The sequence below is a fragment of the Podarcis erhardii genome (assembly GCF_964252035.2).
Source record: "Podarcis erhardii genome assembly, chromosome: 15".
Taxonomy (NCBI): domain Eukaryota; kingdom Metazoa; phylum Chordata; class Lepidosauria; order Squamata; family Lacertidae; genus Podarcis; species Podarcis erhardii.
In genome coordinates this window covers 24153662-24181553 of record NC_138505.1, presented here as the reverse complement: position 1 = coordinate 24181553, position 27892 = coordinate 24153662, and the positions used below count along the sequence as shown (strand labels likewise).

Sequence of the window (27892 nt, the reverse complement as noted above, 5' to 3'; positions counted from 1 at the left end):
TCACACACACCCGCCCGACGTTTTTCAATCGCTCTGCCTCTTGGACAATGATCCCTAAAGCCTCCCGGACGGAACCATCCGCTCAACAGGAGGGGGTTGCGAGCGTCCGACGCTATTCCACGCGAAAAGAGCCTCTACCGCTCCCCTCCTCCGCATGTTTCCCCTAGCTCTCTTTTTGACTTATTTGACTCCAAGCTGAATTTACGATAAATACAAAGAGCAGAGGAAGAAAAGAAGTGGTGCGTTCCCGCACCACCACCCCCCCGCTTTAACATCGCACAGTGGTGTCGACCCGAGTGGAAAACCTCGCGCCTGCGCAGTGCGCGGCGGCAGAAAGACCGGGAGGACGTTAGTGAGGGAGGAGGAGGCGGCGGCGGAGGAGGAGGAAGAAAGAGAGAGAAAGAAAATGGCGTCGACGGGTGAGGAGAGCCGGGCGAGGCCTAATCCTAAACGGGGGCGGCGGGAGAGACCTTGGGAGCGGGGAGGGAAGGAGAAAGGGGATCCCTCCGTGAGGGGGGGGGATTAGAAGGGGGCTCGGGGCGGGAGGCCGGGAAGCTGCGGCCTTTTGTGGAAAGTTCTCATTCTCTGGGGGGGGGAGGGGAATGGTTGCCGGGCGGCCGTTAAGTGGGGGAGGGGCGGCGGGAAGCGCGTGCGACTTCGTGATTGGCTGGGGGGGTCAGAAGGAAGAGGGAGGGGCGGTCCCCCCCCCGCGCGCCTTCTTCTTGGTAGCACCAGGCCTCGTTTAACCTCATGGGAGGGAGGGAGGGAGAAAAGGAAGGTGTGGGGGTGGGAGGAAGTGGCTGCTCGTGTTGCCCCCGGTGCAAGCCTCAGTGCACGCTTCCTCTCCTCTTTTTCCCCTCAATTACAATTTTTTTTAAAAAAACAAAATTATTTTGTAAATCGACGGGTTGCAAGAGGGCCCACCCGGGCTCCCGCCCTCCCCCGCTTAAATAATTAACTTGATTCAATTTATAAATTAACGAATGGAAAGAAGGGAGCCGCGTGAGGTAGGGAGGGCCTTGAGGGCAAACAGTTAATTTTATTTAGAAACTAATTAATCAGCCTCAAGACCCTTTCTTCCTGTCCTCCCATTAAATTATAAATCGACAAATTCTTGTCTTTTATTTTACTCTGCTCTTCAACGGGGGGGGGGAGAAGAGGGGTGCTGCACACCCCCGAGTGGCACGATGCTCCTGTCCTCTTTCACAAGAACAGTGATGACGTTGTTTACTGTAATAATTATAAATTAACAATGATGATAAAATGTCTGGCGCGCAGAGAGAATTGAAAAGAAAAGAATACAAGAGATGCGGCATTATCACTAAGCTGCTCTGATTATTATTAGGAATTCATTTTCACTGCTGCACCCTGCTTTTCAGATAATGGGAAAGGAGGACAAAGTATTTATTGCAAACGTTTCTGCCCCTTGCCTTTTCACCACTCTTTGTTCTCAGTTTCTTTTTCCTATTTATGCTTCTGTTGAAAGTGGACTGTATTCCACAAATAAAATAACTTCATTAGTCTTAAGGTATCACAAGATTTGCGATGGGTCTTACACAGCAGATGCAACACAGCTGCCCTGCTAGAAATTGTTGTGTGTGGACTGCATGTGTTTCGTTAATGCATAAGGATGCATGCATGCATATACCCACCCACATGTGCATGAACGGGGCTGGGGAAGCTGGCCTATTTTCTCCAAAGATAGCATTTTGGGTATATTACAGACAGAATTAAGCACATTAAAATGCTGCCGGCAGGTTTTATGTTTGGGGAATAATTCCATTGGATTTCCTTCTGAGGGAAGATGCATAAGATTTAGCCACATGGCCTGTGGATTCCAGGGGGAAAGTTGAACACATGCTTTTCGCCTCCAACTCCCAAAATGAAATCAATGGGACCCGTAAATCAAATCAGCTACCTATAAATAGTTTAAAGAATTGTATGTAGTCCTGGTCAAAATGTGTATTGTTATGCACACAAAACATAAATAATGCATTACAATGTATACATTTTTTGTCAGGGTGGTGTCGTTAAAAGCAGCTTACAGTAAAATCAACTGAGGGTGCGCTTTTCATTGCAGTCTGTACAGAAGTAGACTTCAATTTTGTTAGAATAAATTTTTTGCAACAAAACTGATCCAGAGAAGCAATGAAGTGCTTATACAGGTCTGTCTCTGAAAACCACAGGAACAAAAAAATATTATGAGAGATTACCAACTGATTCTGGTGCAAAGACTGATCCAGGGAAGAAGAATTCCTTTCTTTTGATACAACATTCAGCAACAGCCTGCATCTTAAACAAATTTATCTTGTGTGCTTTCAGCTTTAAAGTAAGCTGGTGGGGTTCCAGGAAAATGAGTTTAGCAATCCCACTAGGCATTGAATACAATGTGTTTTGACTATACTGTACATTATTTTGGCTTTCGGCATGATCCGTGGATCATAACCCCAAAGTAAGTTGCAGGCTTACGGTATATGAAGAATTTGGCTTGGGGTAGTGAAATTTCTTTGGTGAAGCTCATTTTTCTTTTTTTGTCTGTGTTGAATATTAAAATAAGGTGCAAGTCACATGTTAAAGCTATGTTAAACCGCATAAAATACCAAAAAAACAACAGGAGAGATGGAAAAAAATACGTGTTTACTGTTAGTTTGTCTTACTATGATTTTGTTATTCTCACATGTTTTGTCTATAAAGCAGATGGGGGATAAGTTATATCTGTGGGAGATGCTGTGGACTCTGATGAAAGTACAGAAGTACATGTTTTGCTACAACAACAGTAGCAGCACCAGAACAAGAAGAAAAAAAGAAAAGCAATCACCATTTTCTCATCTTTAGTACAGTGGTACCTCGGGTTAAGAACAGCCCTGTTTACAAATGATTTGGTTTACGAACTCCGCAAAACCGGAAGTAGTGTCCCAGTTTGGGAATCTGAACGGTGGAAGGGAGGCCTCATTAGGGAAAGTGTACCTCTGTTTAAGAACGGATTTGGTTTAAGAATGGACTTCAGGAACGAATTAAGTTCGTAAACCAAGGTACCACTGTACTCATTCCCCCACTACATACAATCCAGAAAACCTCATTGCTGTTCCCTGCTCTAGTAGAATTTTGGGTTTTTTGTTTTAAAATAAACTTTAATGCCATTAATACTTTAAAACAAAACCTCACCCCCCATTGCTGCAGATGTAAAATATGCAAAACTTAAAAGGACTAGTTCAGACAAGGTGCTCTCTCTCTGGGTATGAGTGAGGAGAGCTAGAGGTCAAACAGGAGGAGAGGGGAGAGTATTGAAAGGAGACTTTGCAATACTACTGGACCTTCCAAATCTGCTGCTGTTTACATTCTTTGTGCGGCCTCATTTGTACCCAAAGTGTGTTGAACTGGAAATATGGCACCCTTGGCTATCCAAATCTTGGCCTACCTTATTTAACAGATTTGATCAAGTCTGTTGCTATTTCATGGTCATCTAATATATACGTTAACAAGTGCTGATTACTTTAGGGATCCTTTGGGAGGAATGGTGGGATATAAATTTTAAAAATACGTAGTGTAGTGAAAGAGTAGACTTTTTGCTTTTTAAGCCTTGAATAGTTTTGTGCATTTGTATGTGCATATTCCAGGTGGCTTAGTGTTGTCCCATTTAGGGTCTGGCCATTAAAGACAGTTATAATTGGGAAATCAGCCACTCAGTGGCAGAGCTTCATGCTCCAGCAGGGGGGGGGGCCTCAGTGCGGGGGGGGGCAGCCTTGATGGCACCCTGCTGGGATCACGCAGCGGGGGGGGGGGGGGCTACCCCCGCATTCCTCTTCCTCTGCCAGTGTAGCCACTTAATCTTAAAAGTGGAACAACTTGGCAAGATCTAGGACAATTAGTGTCTCATCCTAAGTATGTTTACTGCAAAGTCCTGAGTTCAGTGGGACTTTGCCCAATAATGATGCCCTATTACTCATACAACAGATCTATTGTTAGCACATTAGAAAATTACATACCATTCTTGACTAGGGTAGTTGGAAATTGTGCCTTCTGGCATGTGACTGCTGCATCAGTCATTTATGTAGTAATTGTAAAATTTGTTCCGTGATTGCAGCTGTGTAAATACTTTTAGGAGATAGATCGCAGAATGGTAATTGGAATGGGTAAAGCACAATGCAGATTGTATTTTAAATTTACTGGTGTGTATGGTGGTATTGGTGGTGCTTGATTTGGGGGGGTGTCCAAACAGAATCCCCAGTCTTCAATAGTGCAATGATTTATTTAGTAAAGATGACTTACTGTGAAAACAAGCTTTTTAAATAGTGCAGTTTGGTGGAATAGGTAGCTTACATATCCATAGTGCCACTGAAATTGGATGTGTACCAAAAGCTTTTTCAATTTTTAAATAAGAGTATCACATGAAAACCAGCTGTTTTAACATGTTGAAATTTTTTTTCATTCCTACTGGAAGCCATATTCTCTTAATTTGTGGCACAAACCGTGTATTCTTCTTGGTTCCTGTGGATAAGTGCTATGGGTTTATGAATGCCCTACGTGGCATTCTTAAGTAATGTTTGCTGTTCTGTTCCCTTGTGTAATGATGAAGAGTAGGCTTCAGTTTTATCAGATTATGCTATTTTGCATAAGTTTTACAAATCATAATTGTGACCACTTTGAAATCTCAGTCTGCTGGGAGTATGATTGGAATAGTAAGCTCCTGCCTGAAGGTCAGTAACTGCCCACAGAGTTCCTCATTTTCATAAGTGACAGAGTTACATCGTGGCTTTTAAGGTAGAACTCATTGTGCATAGCTGAATTGATGAACTCTTAAGTCAGTTATGGACAGGACAGAAGGTTGCAGCTTTTAGGTTTTCTTTATTTTGAATTTCATTCAAGTGTGATCATGCAATTCTCCCTCTTCCTAGTTCTGAGAGCTATTTTAAGAAAGTCTGTGGTCCCATTTTAACTAAGTACAAAATAAATTTTATAAGTTATGTCACTAAAGCTCTTCTGCAAATATTAGCTTTTAAAATGGTGTGTCACAATCTTTAATCATAATATTTGTGCAGTTTGAATTACAAGACAGGGAATAAGGGTTTGGATAGAAGGAAAAAAACAGTTATCGACTTGAATTGTGTTAATTGATATGCAGTTAAATTAAAAGGTACAAAATGGATCTTCTCATAGACCTTTCCTTTGTTGTTGAGTGAAGAGTTTTGCAATTTCTCTTACTTTCCTATAGTAATACAACTTTAGACTTTGTGCACGTTAGAAAGGTCAAAAGTGTTCATTTACTATATCAGTAGGAATACATAGCAAGATATAGTATGCTTTGCCTTGCTTCCTTTTTCAACACTGTATAGTAAAATTTGCTGCTTGTGTTGGAGAAAGATCTTAGGACAAATTTCAGGAAAAGCTTAGTCAATTTGAATAAAGTAGACTCTTTGCCTATTGGAGTTGAGAATATTAAGTGACGTTTGGCTGTAAATAAGCAAAGGCATTGTCTCTGGCTCCTCTCAAAAGGCTTTTACATTGAGTAGGACTAAGAAATTGTAACTTCCAAAATAGAATTGGAGGTCATAGATGATTTTGGGGTGGGGAAGGGTTAGGTTGAAAAAGCTGTAGAAGTGGTGCCAGTCTTGGATTTTAATATACAACAGATTTCAGACTTCTATTGGGAAACCACACGGTAACAACAGCTACAGTACTTGTGTTTGTGTCTGCAATAGTGTTGCTTTTAATTGGTCCAGCTTCTCTTGGTGAAAGGAAATCACAACCTGATGCATCTCAGGGGAGTTTTTAATATGACAAACATAAGGGGGTGGGTGTAACCTTAGATTCTGAGCTTATGTTTAGAGGTGTTTGAGTGATTCCTCCCCCACCCATCTCCTCTTATGCTTGATTTTATGTCTCCTTACCACCTGCAGATTATAGTACCTACAGCCAAGCGGCAGCCCAGCAGGGGTAAGTTAAGTTTCTTTGAAGATAAATATAGTCTGTTCTTGAAAGAAGACTTGGTTTAGAATTCCTATAATGTATTTTATGTTTTAAGGACATTGCAGAGTTTTAATAACAAACTGTTTTAGTACTGCTGTTTTGAAGGTTATTCATGAAGGCATTGCCTTCATTAGGCATTGTATTCTCCAACTTCAGCTTTCTTTCTTTCCCTCCCTTCAGCTACACTGCATATGCTGCTCAGCCAGCTCAAGGATATGCGCAGACCACCCAGGTAATAAAGAACCAAGAAGCCACTTCTCTAAATGCAAATGAAACCACAACCTTTTTGCAAAAGAAAAAGTTGCATTGCATCTACTCCCATATTTTCTGTTGGGGCTTTTAAACTAGCTGCTAGAAATTATATTTCTATTGCTGCAAGTATTCATTCAGAGTGTGCACTCATTCAGTGAGTAGCAATAGCCTTGGGCGCAAGCAGTGGAAAGCTGGCTGTTCGCTGCTCTTGCTCCCCTGTTAATGCATTTTGCTCCTTCCTGCCTGTATACACAGCCCTTGGAAGACAAACGCAGCAAAGCCCTGTGGGAGGTGACAGCCTATAAGGGCAGCCCCCATTGTGTTGAGCCATGGAAACAAAACACAGGGCTGCTGTGTGATGGCTGCCAGACCCGACTTAATTGCAACATGCTAGTTGCCATGCAAGATTAAAGTATTAAGGGACTTGGGACAGACATGAAATTTTAAAAGGGGCTGTGTCATATCCTGAAAACGAGAGAATAATATAACCCTCTTTTTATGTAAAGGAACTGAGAAGCAGCAGTTGATGGCTTCAATGCCTTTAATTTTGTTAACTTTTAGCTAGGTGCTAGAGGTGTCTCAATTAACTTTTGTTGTCCTTCAGCTAGCTCTTCTTATGTCACGTTGCTTGGGTGCTGGTCAGTACACAGCATAGATGACAAAACAGAGTGAATTAGACTCATGGGGATGGCCAATAATACTAGCTGTTAACTGACAATTCTACTATACACCTGCCTTCACTTTCCCTGGCACCTTGTGGGTTTATGAATCTGCTTTGCCTGAGCAGGAAAATATTTGATACAGGATGTGGGGTTTCACCCGTCTCATTTCTGTTGCATATGATTACAGACTTTTTCTGTCCAAATCAAATTCTTAAAATCTCTTGTGTAGAGCCCATAGTTAAAATAAACCCTTTCCCTCTTTGTAGCAGGCCTATGGGCAACAAAGCTATGGAACCTATGGGCAACCCACGGATGCCAGCTATACCCAGCCTCAGACAACTGCTACTTATGGGCAAACTGCATATGCAAGTTCTTATGGGCAGCCTCCAACTGGTAAGTGTGCCTATGTCTATTCCCACCTAGTCTCTCCTTATTTTTTTATTGTGCTTTGGAGACTTTAAATTAATGTGAGGGTGGGAACTTCTTGTAAAGCAAATTGCACTTTAATATTACGGATCACTTTGGTTACTGGTTCACATGGAGATTGAGGCATTGCTGAAGAATGCTGCTAGCAAGATGCTAACATACCTGGGGAATGAGGCACTCTACCTTTTGTGACAGTACTAAGACTCTCTTAAACCTTTCTATTGCTCAAGGATGAGTAGTTCACAAGACTGCTTGCCTGTTCTGATAGTCTGCCCTCTACTTCTTGTCTTGTGCTTTCCACAGTAGAAGGGACCAGTACAGGTTTGAATATCCTGCTCAATTTTGCATGGGAAATGCTGTTCATTTGGTCTAAATTTATGGTGTTAACCCTTTAGGTGGTTGTATTCTAGCAGCAAAACTTGCAATATGGTTGGCACACGCCCATTCAGTGTTTGCTGTTCATGTTACTTTGCAGCAGCATGCCTGCTGTAGAAAGGGTGCCATTCATAAGCTCTTTTTGACTACTGTGTTGTATGGATAAAGCTTATATATTAAAATGACAGCTATGAACAAAGATGATTCAAGCTAACCAAACTCAGCTGTCTTCCCGGTGTCCTAAAGGGTGAACAGCATGATTAGACATATTCAGCTGTTGCAGCCACCATCTCTGCATGTTCCATGTTATTGGTTCCTCTTTCAGACATTTACCTCAGTGTTGTCATAAATGCTCTGTAAATTATTTTGCTTGTGCTAAACTGTGTTAAAACTGAAGTTCTGTTCATCCTGATGCTTTATTTTGATGTCTGAAAAATAGAGCTACCTTTTGAAGGTTGTACAGCAACCACTTGATCTGTGGTCTGAATTTAAAGTGCATGCAAAAACACTGCAAACAGCATCCTGGCTACAGTTTTAAGTAGCATGTTTTTTCCTTGTGCTTAAAACTAATAACTACTGCGTTGGCAGATAGAGGTTTTAAATAACAAAATGGTGAAACTGTTTTGGGTTGTACATTTAGCCAGTAAAAATAACTGTGTAGTTAACGATGCAGATGTTTTAGAATGTTTCCAGTTTGGCATATATTTATGAGACCTATATGTTCCCCAAACAGTTCAGTATTTCTTGCAGTTCTACATTTGCCCAAGTAAGAGGTAGGGATGGAGGAAAGGTGTTGCCTGGAGGCACTGCATTTGAGCATGCAAAGTAGATACCTGATATATAAAGTAGGTTCTCTAAATTCTCTCAGGCATAGCAGGAAGAGGATCTTATTCTTCCTTGCATGCCAAGATGACTGAATGCTTATGCAGGTATATCAAATACACAGTTGGAAGAATTGCTTTACTTTTCTCAAATCAGCAATTCACTGGCCCAGCTCTGTTTTTAATGATGTAAGTTGGTAGCGTAACAATGGAGGAGTCAGTTGTTTAATCTAGTTCAGAGTTTACAGATAGATTTGAAGATCCTGGAAGGAAATGGAAACATTTGAAAAAAAGTTTTTTTCAGAAACCCAAGAAGGGTGCAGGGAATGTGGGGGTGGAACTATATTAATGCTGGGAATAGCTGGGTTTGTCTGTTAAATATGCCACTGGTTACACAAAGATGAAGTACATCAGTATTAGAACATACCACTCCTTTCCTCTGTGACTATTGTATAGGTCGTGAATATTCAGATGCACAAGGGGGATGGGATTCTAGCAGTCTTGGGGAAAACAAATATTGTAAGTAAGTAAACAAAGTTGAGAGGAGAGAACCCCAAACCAGCCACATGAATAATGAGTATGGTCAGTGAGCATGGATCACAGTCTAACTGGGGATAAAGCAGAATAATGTAGTGACTAAAATTCTGAGTAGCAGCACATTGCTGCACTGCAACATGTTGTGGTTGGTCCAACTTTTTTTACACTTTAATTGTCCCACAGGAATTTTAGTGTCATTAGCTTTTTCATTACAAATGTTGGATCTGCATGATGATTTTTTAGGTCCATATATTGGACAGGGTCCAAGGAGCTCCCTTCAGGCATCCCCAAGGGTTTGAGCAGTGCCCAGTGGGATTTCTGATTTCCCCCCTTGGGACAGCATTTCCTGTTTCATCTCTCAAACTGATTTTGAAAGTACATCCTCAGTTATTTCTAAGCATTAGAAGCAACTGTTAGAAAACATGAGCCCTAGGACTCCTTGATGAAGCTTGTGGTTTTGTTCACCAGATCCTGGATATCATTTCTAAGATGAAGTAGTACATGACCACTCCCCTCTCCCCAATGTCGATTTTTCCTCTAACTTTTTAATTCCATATTGTTAAATACATTGTTACAAAAGTTGGGCACCACATCCAATCTCTTCCAAACTGTGGCAAGATTCAAGGTTCCAACCACTCAGGGTCTGTGTTTCTTTGAGAAGCAAGGCATGGCAGAGGCTGTCATAGCTTTAAGAAATATGATTTATTCACATATTTACACCTGAATTTAGATGGAGGGAGTCCAGATCTTATAGCATGGTCATCTCAAGAGGGGCTTGTTCCCCACAGCAGTTCAGTGTCCATCCAAGGCATCTTTCTGAGCCTGCCAAGATGGTTCTGTCATTCTCCCTTCTTCTTCCCAGCATACCTTGTAAAGGCCTAAGTCTCCTGCCAAAGACACACTCTTACTTTCTCCTGACACACAAACACCCTTGGGAACCTCTGTCAGCCCAGGCCCAAGGGGCTATCTGTCATGTTTTCTGTCGTGTTATCCCTGGTTAACTATGTGAAGCTGCTTGGGCATCCTAAACTGAATGCAACAGCAATTGGCTTAGTTTTAATTAACCAAACTTAGCTTGCTTCATGAATTTGAGTTTGTTCAAATTCAAGCTCTTTACAGAATCTATAAAGATTATGGAGAGTCTGGCCGTCCCCCAAACTTACAACAATATGCTTAGGATGCAGCCACTTCTTCCTTCGTGTCTAACTGTATTTCTAATAAAGTAAATGTTTAAATAAAGAAAGTGCACTACAATATTTAATGAATAACGAACAGTGCTACTGTTTCAAAAGCCAAATTATAGCATATGTTTGTGTTCTTACAGTAAATAAAGTTGGGGTTCAGTGAGAACAATTATTGCATAATTCAGTTTCCCCAAAAAACATTTTCCAACAACAATATGAGGCTTCAGTTTACTGAAAATGGACATCAATGTTCCTACATTGTGGGTTAAAAGACTGCTCCATATATGTTTGAAAGATTTATCACATGACTAGTCATGAATTCAAACTTACTAAGAGATCTGCATATGGAGTAAATCTATTTTACCGTATTTTTCGCTCTATAGGACGCACTTTTCCCCCTTCAAAAATGAAGGGGAAATGTGTGTGCATCCTATGGAGCGAAGACGCCATAGCCCTGCGACCCTCTCCCGGCTGGAGAGGTGACGCGCGGCTATAGAGGCTCCTGCCATAGCCGCGCGTCACCTCTCCAGCTGGGAGAGGGTCGCAGGGGGCTTCTTTTGCCCCGCGCGCGCTCTCCCGACTGGAGAGGTGACGCGCGGCTATAGAGGCTCCTGCCAGAGAGGGGGAGAATTTTCCCCCTCTTGCTTTCCCGCTCTAAAACAAGGTGTTGTTCAGGCGGCTACCTTGGAAGCCTGGAGAGCGAGAGGGGTCGGTGTGCACCGACCCCTCTCACTCTCCAGGCTTCAGGTTCCTTTCGACCTGCTCTTTGGGGCTGGCGGGGGAAGCCCACCACCAGCCCCAAAGAGCAGGTCAGGGAGCAGTGGAAAGGCGCAGCAGAGAGGCTGCTGCCATAGTCGCGCGTCACCTCTCCAGCTGGGAGAGGGTCGCAGGGCTATGGCTTCTTTAGCCCCGTGCGCGCTCTCCTGGCTGGAGAGGTGATGTGCAGCTATGGAGGCTCTATGGCAGGAGCCTCTATAGCCGCACGTCACCTCTCCAGCCGGGAGAGAGTGCGCGGGGCAAAAGAAGCCCCCCGCGACCCTCTCCCAGCTGGAGAGGTGACGCGCGGCTATGGCAGGATCCTCTTTAGCCGCACGCCACCTCTCCAGCCGGGAGAGCGCGTGAGGGGCTAAAGAAGCCATAGCCCTGCGACCCTCTCCCAGCTGGAGAGGTGACGCGCGACTATGGCAGCAGCCTCTCTGCTGCGCCTTTCCACTGCTCCCTGACCTGCTCTTTGGGGCTGGTGGTGGGCTTCCCCCGCCAGCCCCAAAGAGCAGGTCGAAAGGAACCTGAAGCCTGGAGAGTGAGAGGGGTCGGTGCACACCGACCGCTCTCGCTCTCCAGGCTTCCCAGGTAGCCGCCTGAATGACACCTTGTTTTAGAGTGGGAAAACAAGAGGGGGAAAATTCTCCCCCTCTCTGTGCAGCACCTCCTGCCGCTTTCCTGAAGGGGCGCTGGGCAGAGAGGGGGAGCATTTTTTTTTTTCTTGTTCTCCCCCCTCTAAAACAAGGTGTGTCCTATTTTCCGGTGCGTCCTATGGTGTGAAAAATACGGTACCTTCTTTTCTTTATAACTTGCATTTGCAGTTAATTCTGAAAGCCATTCTGAAAGCTGCAAAAAATTGTTATTGATTGCACAAAGCTTGCTACTCTGTTTACAATCCTTACCCATGTTTTGCCAGTTCATTTTTTGGTTCTTTTGTGTTCCACTTCACCTGGAGCTTTTGAAGAATGCTTCATAAGCATTTTGAGAAAGTACCTTTCAGTACAGTTCAGTGCCAGTTGCTTGAAATATGCTTCTAAAGGCTGGATGTTAGAATCATTACAATAGTCACTGTGGAGGGAGTGTCACCGTGATGGTTATCTAGTACTGCTTTTCAAAGCAGCAGAGGAGAATAGAGCCTTGTAGCATTATATTATTTTGTCTGAGAACCTTGTGCATTATGACCACATATGGGCATGCGATTTGGCTGCTGTCAAACTCCTTCACTTTGATTTCAGGCCACAGTGATTGCAGCAGTGTGCATAAAGTGGCTGTATTTTTTTAATCCCGCCCCAGTTCCCTGCATGTCTTAAGATAGCTTATCAGAAATGGGAGCTATTTAAATCTTTCTCCTTGATTTGGTTGGTTGATAAGGCAAGTTTTGTTGTTTATCTGGAGGGTTCAAAAGAGTGGCCCTATCTGCAATTGGAAGTGATTCGGAAGTGATAGTAGCACATCATATTAGATAATGTGCAATATGGTTCTGCTTCAAGTATCACAGTAACATTTGAGAATTAATTCTCAAAACTATTATCCACCTGTACAAATGTGGAAATTATCAAGAGCTCTAAGTATACTCTCTGATTTACATTTGAAATGAGGTTGAAAAGTCCAGTCAGTCTGCCATTCCCCCACTTAGCTGATAGCCATTATAACTATAAATTTAAATCTAAGAAAGAGTAGCTGTCCATTCTGTAATTCTGGGAACCATCTTGTGTCATGGAATGGTTGAAATATGTGAAAGCTTCAATCTTTGTACACTGACAGTGGCTTGTGATGGGTTTCCTTTTGCGTTATTTCTCCCGTGAAGTGCAAGGGCTCTAGTTTTATTGGAATCATCCTAGTACTTTGACATTTCCTTTAGTCTTTTAACTATATTTTGGATTTAGAGATGGCTTCTGGATATTTGGTTTTTTTTCCTGAAAGTAGCTCTCTTTAAGCTGATAATAAAAAATTCATTACTTACCCCCTTCTCTGTCGGTATTTTTAATGAGGATGAGGCACTACCCTCCCACAAAGCGTTTTTGCTTACAGGTTTCCTTGACTTCATAGAACATTTCACTAGGGTCCTTAGTATAAATGCTTAGACAGAGTAATCAAAAGTGATGAGAAGCACAAGTGTGTAAGCTTCTCAATAAGGTTTCTTTTTGTTGCAGGCTATACCGCCCCAACTGCTCCCCAGGCTTATAGCCAGCCTGTCCAAGGTTACGGCACTGCTGCTTATGATACAACCACCGCCACAGTTACTACCACCCAGGCTTCTTATGCTGCCCCATCTGCTTATGGCACCCAGCCTGCCTACCCCACCTATGGGCAACAGCCAGCAACAACTGCACCTGCAAGGTAACATACAAATAAAATGTGATGCATTAACATATACATTCTTGTACTTTTGGGTAAGGGAAAGAACTCTATTTGAGAACACCATCCTCTTGTCTGGCTTCTGCCCTACAGCTTTGATAATTCTGTGGTTTGTAGGGACATTCCCCTCCTCTCCACGTAATGCTTGAATGAAACAGAACTCATTCTTTCAGTGAAGCGCCATGTGGAATAATAACCATGTATTCTTCTTTCACTCTGGATAAAAAGACAAAACGTACTCAGGCACTATCGCCTTAAAACACATCTGGTGTACTTTGCTGTTGGTGCTTTGATTGGCAAGACGTTTAAATGGCACTCAGAGTAGGATTCTTTCCCCTCTGTTAATGAAGCACCGTTGTGGCTTCTGTGACAGTCAATGGATGGATTGCACTAAATGTTTGAATCATACATCGATAATAATTTTTATAAGTTTAGTGCATTTAAAATGGTGACCTGCCCTGTGTGATGAAGGGGGGGTATAAATAAAAGTAAAATGGTTTTTATATTTGTTATCAAAACTCAAATCTTAGCCTAGGGTTTAAGGCAAATCCTGAAGGCAAAATGCCTGAATAATCTTCTGAGATGTAATTTCCACCTGCAGTTAAGTGTTAACATGCAGAGAGGCGGTACATAAGGGTTGCCAGTGCCTGACATGAAAGGCAGGCAGGAGCTTCTGAAAGATTTATCCTCACGGATGGATTTAATTTTTAGAGCCCAGGATGGCACAAAGCCTGCAGAGACTACCCAGCCTCAGTCAAGTACATCAGGCTACAGCCAGCCCAGTCTAGGATATGGACAGAGTAACTACAGCTACCAGGTCCCTGGCAGTTACCCTATGCAGCCAGTTACTGCACCTCCATCCTATCCTCCCACCAGGTGAGTTTACTGGAATTCTCAGTGTATATTATCTGTTATGTATATGCTGTCTGACTGGATGATGTTTTGTGTGGTGATGGTGGGGGGACCTCAGGCTCAGGTGCTGATTGCAGCTCCTCGGACTGTACCCCTCACCTGCCCTGTACCCTCCTTGAGTGCATTTTGCATCCTTGAGCCGTGTAAAACCTTAAACCATGATTAATTGCATGGATGGAGGAATGTATGCATGTGTGGAAGCTTCTGACTTGTGTGCCTATGGTGCAGAGTTGAGTCACATACGTTCTGCCCACCTTTGCCTCTGGCCCCACCCACCACTGGTAGGCAGTCCCCACAAAGGTTGTCTGTGAGGGAATGTGGTCCTCGGGGGGGGGGGGAATTCTCCTCCTTTAGAGGATGGTTAGAAACGTCAACTCCTTTTTACGACTTACATCACCTTGGAATGCAGAGGAGCAACAGTTACAATTCTTAATATCTATTGGCATACCATAGATAATTATTTACCTTGGTGACCTGCTCCTCAGAGTGACATTAAAAGCATTAGGCAGACCGTCCACTCATAGCAGCACTACAGTGATCAGTGCAACTTGGTCTGCTTCTCTTTGTTGCCTTTTCCCTGCCCAGCCGTCTGGTTAGTTGTGCTGCCATTTACCATGGCAAAAGACTTAAGCAGTCTCCAGCAGATATGGGCATCAGAGAAAAACAATAGTGGGGCTGTATCCGTGGCCACAGCAAAAACACAATAGACTACAGTGGTACCTCGGGTTACATTCACTTGAGGTTACATACGCTTCAGGTTACAGACTCCGCTAACCCAGAAATAGTGCTTCAGGTTAAGAACTTTGCTTCAGGATGAGAACAGAAATCGTGCTCCGGCGGCGCTGCAGCAGCGGGAGGCTCCATTAGCTAAAGTGGTGCTTCAGGTTAAGAACAGTTTCAGGTTAAGTACGGACCTCCGGAACGAATTAAGTACTTAACCCGAGGTAGCACTGTAGTAGTGTTTTGATTGGGGTAGGGAACCTAAATCCTGGGGGCCGGATGTGGCCCAGTCACCTTCTCGATCCCCCCTCGTGGATGGTCTGGGAATCAGCATGTTTTTACATGAGTAGAATGTGTGCTTTTATTTAAAATGAATCTCTGTGTTATTTGTGGAGCATAGGAATTCGTTCATTCCCCGCCCGGCCCCCCAAATATAGTCCGGCCCACCACATGGTCTGAGGGACGGTGGACTGGCCCGTGGCTGAAAAAGGTTGCTGACCCCTGGTTGATTTCCCACATTGTTGCAACCTGGTGGCAAAGTACTAATAGTATGCGCCATTCTAGTCTGCAAATGTGCAGGTATTAGGTTTTTTGGGGGGGGGGGTTGGTCACAGCTTTGTCAATTTTATTGCGGCCAGTGGTGTGTACTGGTCTAGTTTTCTGTAGTTATAGATCAGCCTGGGCAAGGGCAAATTATGCATGTTTGCTTAGGTTTTTGCACTTGTATGGGTGGAAATAGACTGTTTTACTAAGTGCCGTTTTCCTGTCCTTTGACATATCTTTTCAGCTATTCTTCTTCGCAGCCCAGTACTTATGATCAGAGCACTTACTCTCAGCAGAGTAGCTATGGTCAGCAGGGCAGCTATGGACAACAGAGCACCTATGGGCAACAAAGTAGCTATGGGCAGCAGCCCCCCACCAGCTACCCACCTCCGACTGGATCCTATAGCCAGACCCCAAGCCAGTACAGTCAGCAGAGCAGCAGCTACGGGCAACCAAGTGAGTGTTAATAGGGGGCGGGGGGTGTTCAGATAAATCTTATCAACCCCAAGATGGCAATTGGGACTTTTGAACCAAGGTGTTCTGATTTAAGGGTGGCGTTGGGAAGCTTTCAGATGTTTTTTTAAAAATATTCAACAACCTCAAAACCTGTGCTGTGTTTCTGCTTTTCAGTGTTTCCCAACCTTGTGCCTCCAGCTGTTTTTGGACTACAATTCCCATCATCCCTTGCCACTGGTCTTGCTAGTCAGGGATGATTGGAGTTGTAGTTCAAAAACAGCTGGAGGCACGAGGTTGGGAAACACTGAGCTAGCCTGTCTTTCATATTTGTCCTTTTTTTAAAAAAAAAAAAATACACTGCTGAGGAGCCATTGGCCCTCCAGGTGTTGTTGTCCCATCACCCCCACTGATGGCCATCTTTGCTGGGGGTGATGAGAGTTGGTGACCCAAGAACATCTGCAGGGGCACAGTTCCCCCAGATTCCTTTTTCTTCTGTTTTAATATTTTTCAATGCTTTCATTTTATGTTATATTGAAACAATATAAAGCAACATATTACAGTACAGTGTTGGTCACACAGTTTTCTATCATATTTCTTTTCACTACTTTGGCCAATGTTTTGTTGTCAATTTAGATTTATTCTTGCTAAAAACAGATCAAGCCCTTTTGGGGCACCTTACAAATAATATATAACATATGGTTGGGTTTCTGCCAGAATATATGTGAAAAATCTGCCCCCATGAAGCAGGTAGAAAAGATCCCTCTGTGTGCTTTGCTGGTTGGACCTGTTGGGGTGGAAAGAGTAAAGTGTAAAAGCCAGCTGGGGAAAAAATCAAGTATTTTCCAGCTGATATTTTGCATACCTATGACTATCTTAAGGAATGCTTCAATTCACTATTGAGGGTCACTGCATGTTAACTTTCTAGAGAAAGGAAATGAATGCTGTTTGCCACTTTGCTAAAATTGCCACGTTGACTATTCCTTAGGTTCATTCCGTCAAGACCACCCCAGCAGCATGGGGGTGTATGGCCAGGACTCGGGAGGCTTTTCGGGCCCAGGAGAAAGCCGAAGTTTGAGCGGCCCTGATAGCCGGGGCAGGGGAAGAGGGGGATTTGACCGTGCAGGCGTGAGCAGAGGTGGGCGGGGAGGAGGAGGCCGCGGCGGAATGGGGTAAGAGCAAACCTTTTCTTCCTTTCACCTAATTTGGTTTTACCCCATAGGGTGTGCAATGGAAAGAAGGGCTGAAAGATGTCGATGCAAACCACTTTTCCATGGAGATAATCTAATTAACAGCGAGTAATATATACGACTAGTTAATTCATGGAAACATTTTCTTAATGGGGACTAGGGGCAGGATACATTTTACCTGCAGTTAATTGAGGGTTGGAGGCAAGAGAGTGTTGGGTGTTCAAATTGTGAAACTTTCAGCTCCCTTCCACGATGAACAGAGATGAAACTCTCTGTGGGTTTAAGAACTGTTGGGTTGAACACACACACCCCTTCTGAGAGGTCCGCATGTCATTCATTCCTCCTTGCTGGTGTTTGATATCACAGGTATGTACCATGGTGTCTGCTGCTCTTGTAAAGCATTTTCTTGCCCTAGCTGTGTCTTCTCTTGGCAGTAGCTCTCTGAGCTCGTGTCAAAGCTGAATAGGCTGTGTCAAGATGCTCTTTGAAGCCCAGAGCTCTCTAGCGTAGCTGTCGCGTGTGTTCAGGTTGGTTTGGAATTTGAGGAGAGACCCTACATGGTGCAATAATAATCATAATAATTAAAAATCGCTTACAATTCTGGACGCAGCTCCATGCTGGAGCTTTCAGGTGTCCTGAACCAGTTCAGCCATTTTAACTGATGGTGGAATTTGGTTTGGGAAGCCTGTTTAGTCAGTACTTGTTTTCCATTACTGGTTTATCTAAGGTGGAAGAGATGGTGGTCAACTGAGAGGCTCAATAATGAAGGGTGTCCTTGTGTGTGTTCTACCCATGTGTATATAGAGCTATGCAGAGTGCTACCCCCAAACCCAAAATGGTCACAAATTTGGACTAGGAGGATGGGAGGGCAGAAAAAGATGTCATGGGGTCCAGTTGACGGATCAGTTGCCTTCCAGTCCCACTGCACGTAACAGTCTTGACTGGCAAAAGAGACACTCTGCATAGCTTTACTAAAATGAATCCAGATGGTTTGAAATCTTTATTGAATTCCAACTGCTTTTATTGCTTCAAAAGCTGTTCAGTTAATGACCAAGCCATTTTAACATTGAAGAGTAACCCTTTCAAATTGGCTTGAATGGAAAAGGGCTCCTTAGTTCTATTATAAAGATTTCATCTGTTAGGTGTTCCTAGATGTGTTTTAAAGTAGACGCAGACACTTGAAATTGCTATCACCACATCTTTTTTCTTTTCTAAAGACCTCCCTAAAAAGTAGGGCAATTTCACACCCATAATCAAAAGTTCGTGTGTAGTGGCCTTGGCATTGGGGGTGGGGTGGGAGGGAATGTAACTGCTATAGGCCTTAGGCAGACCCCATTCCCAGGGTGGCCCTATGAAACACTTACTTGGCCGCCAAGGGCCAGGGTAGGGGAACTATGTCCCCTTCCATGGTGTGGTGATGCATTTCAGTGTCTGTCCTGCAGGTAAGGAGCCCAATGTTCTTAACGTGCCCTCTTTCATTGCCTCAATATTTTTTTATATTTTCACTGGCTGTTAAACATGGAAACTTTTTAACATGCTTTGTCGCATTTATATGCTACAGGTTACAAAGTGAGAGCCTTGTATACACTTCAATACTTAAAAAGTACCCGTACTCAGTACTCAGCCGGCAGCATAATGAAAAGTGGGACTAGACACGGTGTCCATATGGAGAGGAAAAAATATACATAGAATATTTTTAACCAAATGTGTTCATTGTATAAATGGAAACCTTCTGTAACTTTGGTAACTGCATATAGTACTTCATGTTTGGTATTGAAACGAGAGGGGAGGTGTAATAACTTTAGAATTGTGTAAAATTAAAGTTAAAAACATGTGTTAAAAAGGGAAACATTACATATATGGTATATATACTTTGGGAAAAGAGACAAAGCTGCATGCAACAGCTTGGAATTGTGTATATTAAATCTTTTATGGGTTAAAGGTGCAATACTTGCTAACAGTTAGTGGTCCTTCTCCCTCCTTTCTTACTTCCATCCAAATGATTCTTCCACATGCACCCCAAAAGCCATTTTTAGTGGCACTTTATTAATTGGGCACATTTTTGGCCATAAATTATGTTTTGTGGCTTCTCTCCATCCGGCTCCCCCCCCCCATGTGAAAAGCTAAAGCACTGATTTGTTGTGTTGTGTTGCATTGCATTGCATTGTATCCACAAAGCTGCACCCTTAGGCCTTTGTACCCTGGTATATTCTGTAAGTTCTCCTTCCACAGAGACTGTTAAATCCAGTAGTGACCTGAATGTATGGCTTTAGTGACTTGTCATCTGAACTGTGTTCTAGGGATTGCTGTATCTTCTTTTTCTCCTTTTCCCCCTCAACTGTTAATGTTAAAGGTCCTCCGCCCAGGAGCTTGGCTTGCTGGCCTCACTCGCAGGAGGCTGAGGGTGCAGTTTTATGTATGCAAAATTAGGAGGGAGTTGACCAGTGGACATAAAATCTTTGTGTGTTTTGATAAGCCAATAAATAAATGGAAAAGTTCCATTTTTCCTTCTCGGGGGCCAAGTATTGCATTGTTAATACCATTAGCCATGAAAAAGGGTCCAACTGCCACCGTGGGGCATCCAAACTCAGGCAAGCAAAGGTTGCGTGTGTGTAAAGGAGATTTGAACAAGCTGCCCTGAAGAAAGGCCTAGTGACGAGATGAGAGAGAGAGAAAGAAAGACAGACAGACAGATGCATTGTTTGGATATGTTTAGCCAGTGCCCTTCTTCCCAGTGAGCCCCAGAGGCTCCGAGCGGTACTGGCTTTTTAAAGGGAAAGGCCTTCATTTCTTCGTTTATCCCCCCAGCAGCGCTGGAGAGCGAGGTGGCTTCAATAAGCCTGGTGGTAAGTTTTTGAGCATTACAATGGGATAGTGTTTTAAAAAAAATGCAACCAGAAAATAAAAAAGCCCATAATATTTGTTAGTTTCATAAGTCGTTAAAATTCCATATGCAACAAGACTTTTAATGGGTACTGCCGGCAATGCCTAGGGGTCTATAAGGTTTTAACCTACGGTTACAGAACGAAGGGTAAACAAAGGGTGATGATGAGAGGAACTACTCCTTTAATTTGGGGAAGGAAATCATTTTAAGCGGCTTTGGTTTTTTAAAAAATAAAGTAACTGGTGGTAAACAAGCACTGATTGGCCCAAGAAAGCCCCCTTTAACCAAGTGTAATACCAGGTGATGGTTTAGAAAGCTGCTAAAATAGCAAGCTGATCTCGGCAGCAAATGCATAAAGGGTGTGCATTGCAAGTTTTTTTGCAGTGCGGTCAATTTGAGTTTTAACACATGCCATCAAATGGCGGTTGTAAATAGGTAGTTGTGTGTGTGTCAGTAGCGTAGCTTGCAAGGCGTGCACTAACAATCTCTTCTATGATTTCTCTTTCCTGGACGGCAGGACACATGGATGAAGGGCCAGATCTCGATTTAGGTAATTTCAGATAATTCTTTAAATCTATGGAATGGGTCCCATGTCATTAGTCACCCTCAGCAGAATGCAGTCTTCTCTCGCTTAAAGTAAAATGTTGCTTGTTCATCTTAATGTTGGAGATTGACAGAGTCAGACACTTCTCAGGGCTTCTGGAAAACTGATCAGCCCCTTGCTAGTTTTGCCTTCATTGTGGACAGTAGTTATTAAGGGTGCGTCCTTTTGCTGAGGGCCACCCTACACAGTCCTGGAGCTGGTCATGCCTTTTCTGTGTTTTATTGAGTCTGCATTTTTAAACTGACTGAAGCTCAGTTAAATGGCATTCTTTGAGACTGGAAGTCCAGAAGTATTGGCCGGTCTTGGTAGCCAGCTGTTACTTGTGGTTGCCTCTGATGCCTTTCCTCACTTGGATCCTCTGACCTTCTACCCTTGGGGAAAATGGGTAGTAATCCTGTTGGAGGGAGGAATGAGGCAATGTTTGCTTCCAGTAGCTGTTGGGGTGGCCTGTGCTTGGTGACACATTTTTCTCTCTCTCGCCTCAGGCCCACCCATAGACCTAGATGATGATGCTGACAACAGTTCAGTGTATGTCCAGGGGTTGACTGACAATGTGACCCTAGAGGATCTGACAGACTTCTTCAAACAGTGTGGCGTTGTCAAGGTAAGTAACACGATTTGTAAGGTGCAGCCTGTCCTGCTACTTGATGGAGTTGTGGGGGAGGTGATACAAATCCCCCTTGCGATTTGGCTTTTAAGTTTTCCCATGTGTCTTTCATTGTCCCAAGAATACCTTCTATTCTCCCCCTGAAAGGAGAGGAGAGATTCCAGACTATCCCTGGAAGACACTGGACACACTAACCACTGATATTAACCACTGGCCTTGCACCAGAGTTCTGGGTGGGGAGGTTAAAGGGGGGAAATTGTTGGTTTGATCTGAATGATTTTTGGACTAGGGAGGTGTGGTTTGAGGTTTTGCTTATTTGCTAATTAGTGGATCAAAGTATTGCTTTGTTTATTATTTCAGTATTGTTAATATTGTTCACTATTATTTATATGGGTGGTGTGTTCTTTTTTGGGGGGTTTTCCGCATAAATGTTAGGTGAATATGAAATATCAATGTATTACAGTGATGCCCCGCAAGACGAATGCCTCGCAAGATGGAAAACCCGCTAGACGAAAGGGTTTTCCGTTTTGGAGGCGCTTCGCTAAACAAATTTCTCTACGGGGTTGCTTCGCAAGACGAAAAAATCTTGCGAGTTTCTGCGGGGTTTTTTTGCTTTTTTCGCCCTTTTCCTAAGCGCTAAGCCGCTTAACAGCTGATCCGCTGATAAGCCGCCTCTCAGCTTATCGCTAAAAGCCGCTAGACCGCTAATAGCGCTAATCCGCTAAGCTGTCAATGGGCTTGCTTCGCAAGACGAAAAAACCGCTAGACGAAGAGAATCGCGGAACGGATTATTTTCGTCTTGCGAGGCACCACTGTATTTCCCCTTTTGGTGTTATTTATTGCATATGTTTGCTGTAAGTTACTTGAATACCTTCAAGTGACAAGTGACTAATAAGATTAATTAATCTATATAAATAAATGTGTGGCATGACCACCTAAGCCTTAGTAAAGCACAATGTGGGATTTTTAAAAAATGAAATTCGATGGTGATTAGTCACATATTTGCCTTTCTATGATATTTTTTGAAGCATCTTACTGAAGAGTACTTCGGGGTGGGGGTGGTCTAGCCTTGGCATTTACTCCTGTCCAGAGCATGATTATCTTCTCTCATTGCCCCTTAGATGAACAAAAGAACTGGACAACCCATGATAACAATCTACCTTGACAAGGACACAGGGAAGCCAAAAGGAGATGCTACTGTGTGCTATGATGACCCACCGACTGCCAAAGCAGCTGTAGAATGGCTTGATGGTGAGTGAATTAGAATAGTACAGTTACTGCTGCAGTTTATTACCCATCCTTCACCTTAAGGTCCCAGGGTGGGTTACAACTATTAAAGCACAATATTAATATTAAAACACAATATTGATCAATATTAAAAGCTTAAAATTACAGAAAGGTGGGTCCTAAAAATACACATCTCAAGTGTCAAAAGCCAGGGTAAAGAGTTGCATCTTGAGCATTCGCCATATAATGAAGGTACCAGAGGCACCTCTGAGGGAAAGGAGTTACACAACGTTGGGGCTACCACTGAGTAGGGAAGAAGGTGGTCTTTCAGATATTTGGGGCCTTGGTTCTTTGGGGCTTTAAATACTAACACAGAGCTTTCCAAACTTTTCGTGTTGGTGACACACTTTTTAGGCATGCATCATTTCATGATACAATAATTCAGTTTTACTAGCAAACCAGAGGTTAAACTAACCCCTTTCCAGCCCCGAGAGAAGTGTGGGGAGCATTTGCGCAACACACCTACACTTCAGCCAACACAAATGTTTCTCGACACACAGTTTGGAAAGCTATGCACTGATATATTAGATGCTCAGTAGCTCAAAAGGTTAGAAAATGTCAACCTAATGTATATGTAGTTAAAACAAATGCAGTGTGCCTTATTACATCAAGTTTGATTGCAAGTGGGGTATACTGGGGTGTGTGCCATGATTTCCACAGGAGTGCAGCATGGCTGGGCCAGTGGGACACACTGAAGTGTGTGAACAATGCCTACTGAAATTTCAGAAGCTGGAGGAGCGGTTGAGTGTTGCATACTCCTCTCTTTACGTTAGCCTCAGTTATGGAAACGGCAACGTTTGTAACTTCCTTCCAAAGGCCTCGGCAGTGTGACTTAGATCTACTTGCCCAGTTGTAGGTGGCTCATTCTCTGCAGCAGTGAAGCTCTTGTTCACAGAGAGACTTCTGCTTTGTGTGTTTCAGGCAAAGACTTCCAGGGCAGCAAGCTCAAAGTCTCTCTTACTCGGAAGAAGCTGCCACTGAACAGCATGCGTGGAGGGATGCCCCCGCGTGAGCCACGTGGCATGCCTCCCCCACTCCGTGGAGGTAATCTTTGGCTAACGCTGGCCAGCGCTGTTAGCCCCCAAGGGCTCTGTGGTGTGCTCATGAACTCACCAAGTGTCTTCTTTCAGGCCCAGGTCCTGGGGGCCCAGGCGGTCCTGGTGGTCCCATGGGCCGCATGGGAGGCCGAGGTGGCGACAGGGGTGGCGGTTTTGCCCCAAGAGGACCACGAGGATCGAGAGGAAACCCTTCTGGTGGAGGAAATGTCCAGCACAGAGCAGGAGACTGGCAGTGCCCCAACCCGTAAGTCGCTGTGTTTCATTCTCTGCTCTCACCAAGTTTCTGTGCATATGAGAGTCAACATAGATCTTGGCTGGGCTGCCCTGGTGGACTCCTGCATGGTAGTTACCCCAAGATGCAGTTATGCAATTCATTTAGGGTAATATTTTGGGTGTGGACATAGTTCCAAGGCCCTTTTGTTGGGTACCAGCCACCACCTCAGTAATTCACTTACCAGCTCACCTAGAATATTGCTAGGTTCCTTGTAAGCATGTGTTCCTGCTTGGCCCGATCAGTTGTGTGGCCCAAAAGGCTAGGCAGCCTGTTTCCACTGACTTGCCTTTCCTTAGTTATTCATGGGAAAGCATCCTCAAAAGATGGTCCAAATGAATTTGCCTCTGGGTAGAGGCTTTCCTTGTGCTCCCCACCCAGCTGTGAATGAAATTGTGGTCAGCTGGCTCTCCCCCGCCCCAGTTCCCCAGCCTTGGTTGTTTTTTCATGTTCAGCCAAGAAATGCACTTGGCATCTCTCACTAAACACTGGTCCTTTTCCAGGGGCTGTGGAAACCAGAATTTTGCCTGGAGAACAGAATGCAACCAGTGCAAGGCTCCTAAACCGGAAGGCTTCCTCCCTCCACCTTTCCCACCTCCAGGTATGTTCCTCTTGTCCGCGAGCTGGGGTGGGAGTCGGAATATGTGACACTGACCTCTGCTTATGTGATGTTCACAAGGTCCTGGATTCTTGCTTGGAAAACCGCTGCCACTTAGAGGGCTCATATACGGGACAAATAGTGGTAAGGGAACTGTACAGGTGGTATATTTTTCCTTCGTTTGTGTATACACTTCCAGCAGAGTGAAATGGGGAGGTGACGCTGCGCCATTCACAGTCGCCATAAAATGGCCACTGTTGGTTCTTGGAAGCACTGACTGTGGACGCATTGACCTTGCCAAGGTTTACGCTGGAGGTGGGGTGGCGCCACATTTGGTGGAGGAGCTGCTCTGATCAGACCCGGCTTCAGCTTTTCATGGGACCTTGGGCAGGGATCACTCGGCACGATCTCTGGGAGCGGGGTGGCTGATGGGGGAGTGGTGTGCCCAAATTGGGGGAGGGGGAGGAGCCCAAGAGTCCAGGGGTTGCGTCTATGGCTCATGGGGGGCGGGGCTGGCCAGACCAAAGGCCAGGCACATGGTTTCTGGCTTGGCCATGCAAAGGGGAGTGTGGTGCAATGTTGGTAGCCCATTGCAACCAAGTTCTTGAGCTACTTGCTGGTGGGGACAAGTTAATTTTTTTATACTGGTAATATTCCTCTCCCATATCCTGCAGCAGTCGTAGTCTGCCCAGGAGAGCACATGGTGTTCAATGCTCAGAGCCATGTATGTGCAAGCTGCATGTGGAGATCGGGGGGAGGGAATGTTAAGGGTTGTTTAAATCAGGCACACTCTCCCCTTCCCCTGACTCCCATCACCAATCTCTTTTGCATGGCTTCAGTTTCACTCACCTTCCCAAGCTGGACAAAATGGGTAATGAGCCTGGCAGGTGCTGGACGTGGGGGCATACAATGGCTTGTCTGTTGAAATCACTTGTATGCGTCTCTTTTTGCCCCTGCTCAAAGTGGTCCATATATATATATATATGAGAGAGAACATTTTGAAACACTACACTGAAACAACAAGCAGGAAAGCATCACTTTCTGTTAAATTTAATCACAAAATTATGGAGGGCCTCTTGGCTATGGGGAGCCATCCATAATTTCAACCCCTAGCACTTTACGAAGTAGCCACGAAGAGAAGCTATTGATTTGATTCATCACTTGGCTTAATGGGGACGAGTTTCAAGCTTGCAGGATGAGGAAGTTGGGGAGGGGACTTTGCCCAATGCCATGCAACTCCAAATGGCAGGCCCTGGGCAGTTTCAGGAAAGGTATGGTGCCATGTTGCATTGAGTCAGTAATTGAGCAGGGGCAAATGGTGTCGTCTTGATTGGTGCTCCTCTACGGATGTGTTTGAGTTGCAACTTTTAATTCCCCTGTAGGCACTGTTGTCCTTATGTGCTGATCTTGAAAACAAACTGCACCTGCCTGCCCTTAGAAGTGGCTGTTTGAAACATCATTTAGAGCCAGGGTTGTAGCCCTCCAAACTGCAATTACCATCAATTCTGACTAGGTCCCACTGGCTGAGACTGATGAGAATTGGAGTCCTGCAACATCCACACCATACCCACCCCTGATCTATAGAATCTGGTGCGAAGTGGCCTAGCTGCTCTCTGCTCTGTTTACTCTGTCTCAATGGAGGTGCTTATGGATGTTTTCCTACACTCTCGCGCTGAGTTACGCAAACTGATTCTCCTTGTCATCACAGCCTACCTTCTCTCCATGCTTCCTCCAGGCTTCAAGCCTGACTTGGAAACTGATTACAGGTGGGAGGAGGGCTGCATGCCAAGTTCTGTGTTGGAACCTTAAAGTGTTTTGACCCCAAAGCTGCTTTTTCTCTGCTAACTTGTACACAGCCCATGAGCAGTAACTTCAGTTTCAGAATCGCCAGCCTGTTTTAAAGCCCAACATTAAGTTGCATTAGGAGAAGCAGCGCAGTCTTTCCTCTATGGTTGGTGTGTGAATCTAGGTCAGTGTTTCCCAAACTTGGGTCTTCAGCTGTTTTTTCAGACTACAGTTCCCATCAGCTGTGACCACTGGTCTTGCTAGCTAGAGATGATGGTAGTTGTAGTCCAAAGACAGCTGGAGACCCAGTTTTGGGAAACACCGATCTGGGTCTTTTCTTCCTGCAGTTGCTTCCAGTAGGAATGATCAGCTGTTAGGGCAGGTTATGAGGAACCACATTAAAATGAGGATATCCTTCCTTGCGGGGACTTGCAGAAAGGGTGAGAACGATACGGGAAGTGGGCATTTGTGGTATGGTATTTTGCTTGCAGCTTTTCTTGTGGCTGCTGCTGCTGTCACATGTTGTAAGAACAGATGCCATATTTTAAAGCAGTAGGAACTCCCTAAGGTGGTAGCACACACATTCACACCTATGCAACACAGACATGTGCCATCATTTGGTCATTTTTGTGGGCCTCGGCATGTCTGGGTCCTGCTGCCTGCGCTTCCGAGGCAAGTCTTCAGCTGCCTGTCTAGTGTTGCCACCTTCCCAGCAACCCTTTGCTCGATTGAGTGGTGCTGTCTTTCTGCACTAGGTGGTGATCGTGGCAGGGGCGGCCCCGGTGGCATGAGAGGAGGTCGAGGGGGCCTGATGGATCGCGGCGGCCCTGGAGGGATGTTCCGAGGGGGCCGAGGTGGAGACAGAGGCGGATTCCGAGGAGGCCGGGGCATGGATCGAGGGGGCTTCGGAGGAGGTCGGAGAGGAGGACCTGGGGGCCCACCTGGACCTCTTATGGAGCAAATGGGAGGCAGAGGCGGCAGGCGTGGAGGACCAGGAAAGATGGACAAGTAAGCCTTGGGGAGAGGGAAGTGAGTGGTGTTGACAAAGGGGAGGGAAGAGGTCTGGGCTGCAAAAACTGGAGGAGGAGGCTGTTAGTTGCAGCCACAGGCTCTTTGAAACCTTCTCTCCCTGTGATGCAATAGCCTTTGGGTATGTGGTTGTGAGTCTGACCCCCACCCGCTTTCCTCTCTTTCCTTTGCCAGGGGAGAACATCGTCAAGACCGCAGAGACCGGCCTTACTAGTGGCAAGCCACCCCCTCTCCCTTGCAGGACTGCATTTACTACCAGATTTATTTTTTAAACCAGAAAATGTTTTAAATTTATAATTCCATATTTATAATGTTGACCACAACATTATGATGATTCCTCGTCTGTACTTAGTATTTTTCACCATTTGTGGAGAAACATTAAAACAAAGTTAAATGGTAGTGTGCTGTGAGTTATTCTTTTTCTCTCTCTCTTACTTTTTCCTTTTAAAAAATGGTTGTTTAAACTAAAACCCATAAGAAAACCATTGTTGTGAGCATGCTCAGTAAATCTGTGTGGAAGACCCAGGAGGAAGGAAACTTAAAATCTGTAACAATGTTAATGGTTGTGATGTTTTTTAAATAAACTTCCAAATGTTTATAAATGCAA

At 44.4% G+C, this 27892-nt stretch overlaps 1 protein-coding gene across 8 annotated transcripts; it reads left to right on the top strand.

Moving 5' to 3' along the window:
• The first annotated feature begins 290 nt into the window (after positions 1-290).
• On the top strand, positions 291-27892 carry EWSR1 (EWS RNA binding protein 1). Of its 8 annotated transcripts, none has more exons than XM_081841851.1 (19): positions 291-419; positions 5898-5934; positions 6148-6199; positions 7148-7274; positions 7611-7628; positions 13140-13326; positions 14056-14220; positions 15764-15975; positions 16961-17144; positions 19974-20008; positions 20564-20596; positions 21136-21254; positions 22379-22508; positions 23466-23588; positions 23675-23846; positions 24377-24474; positions 24553-24615; positions 27012-27264; positions 27460-27892. In XM_081841851.1, the coding sequence occupies exons 1-19, from the start codon at positions 407-409 to the stop codon at positions 27497-27499; spliced, it is 2061 nt and encodes a 686-aa protein (XP_081697977.1). In that variant the 5' UTR covers positions 291-406; the 3' UTR covers positions 27500-27892. The 8 variants fall into 8 exon arrangements, with proteins under 8 accessions (XP_081697977.1, XP_081697976.1, XP_081697982.1 ...); XM_081841850.1 differs by having other exon boundaries at positions 19971-20008; XM_081841856.1 differs by lacking the exon at positions 24553-24615 and having other exon boundaries at positions 294-419.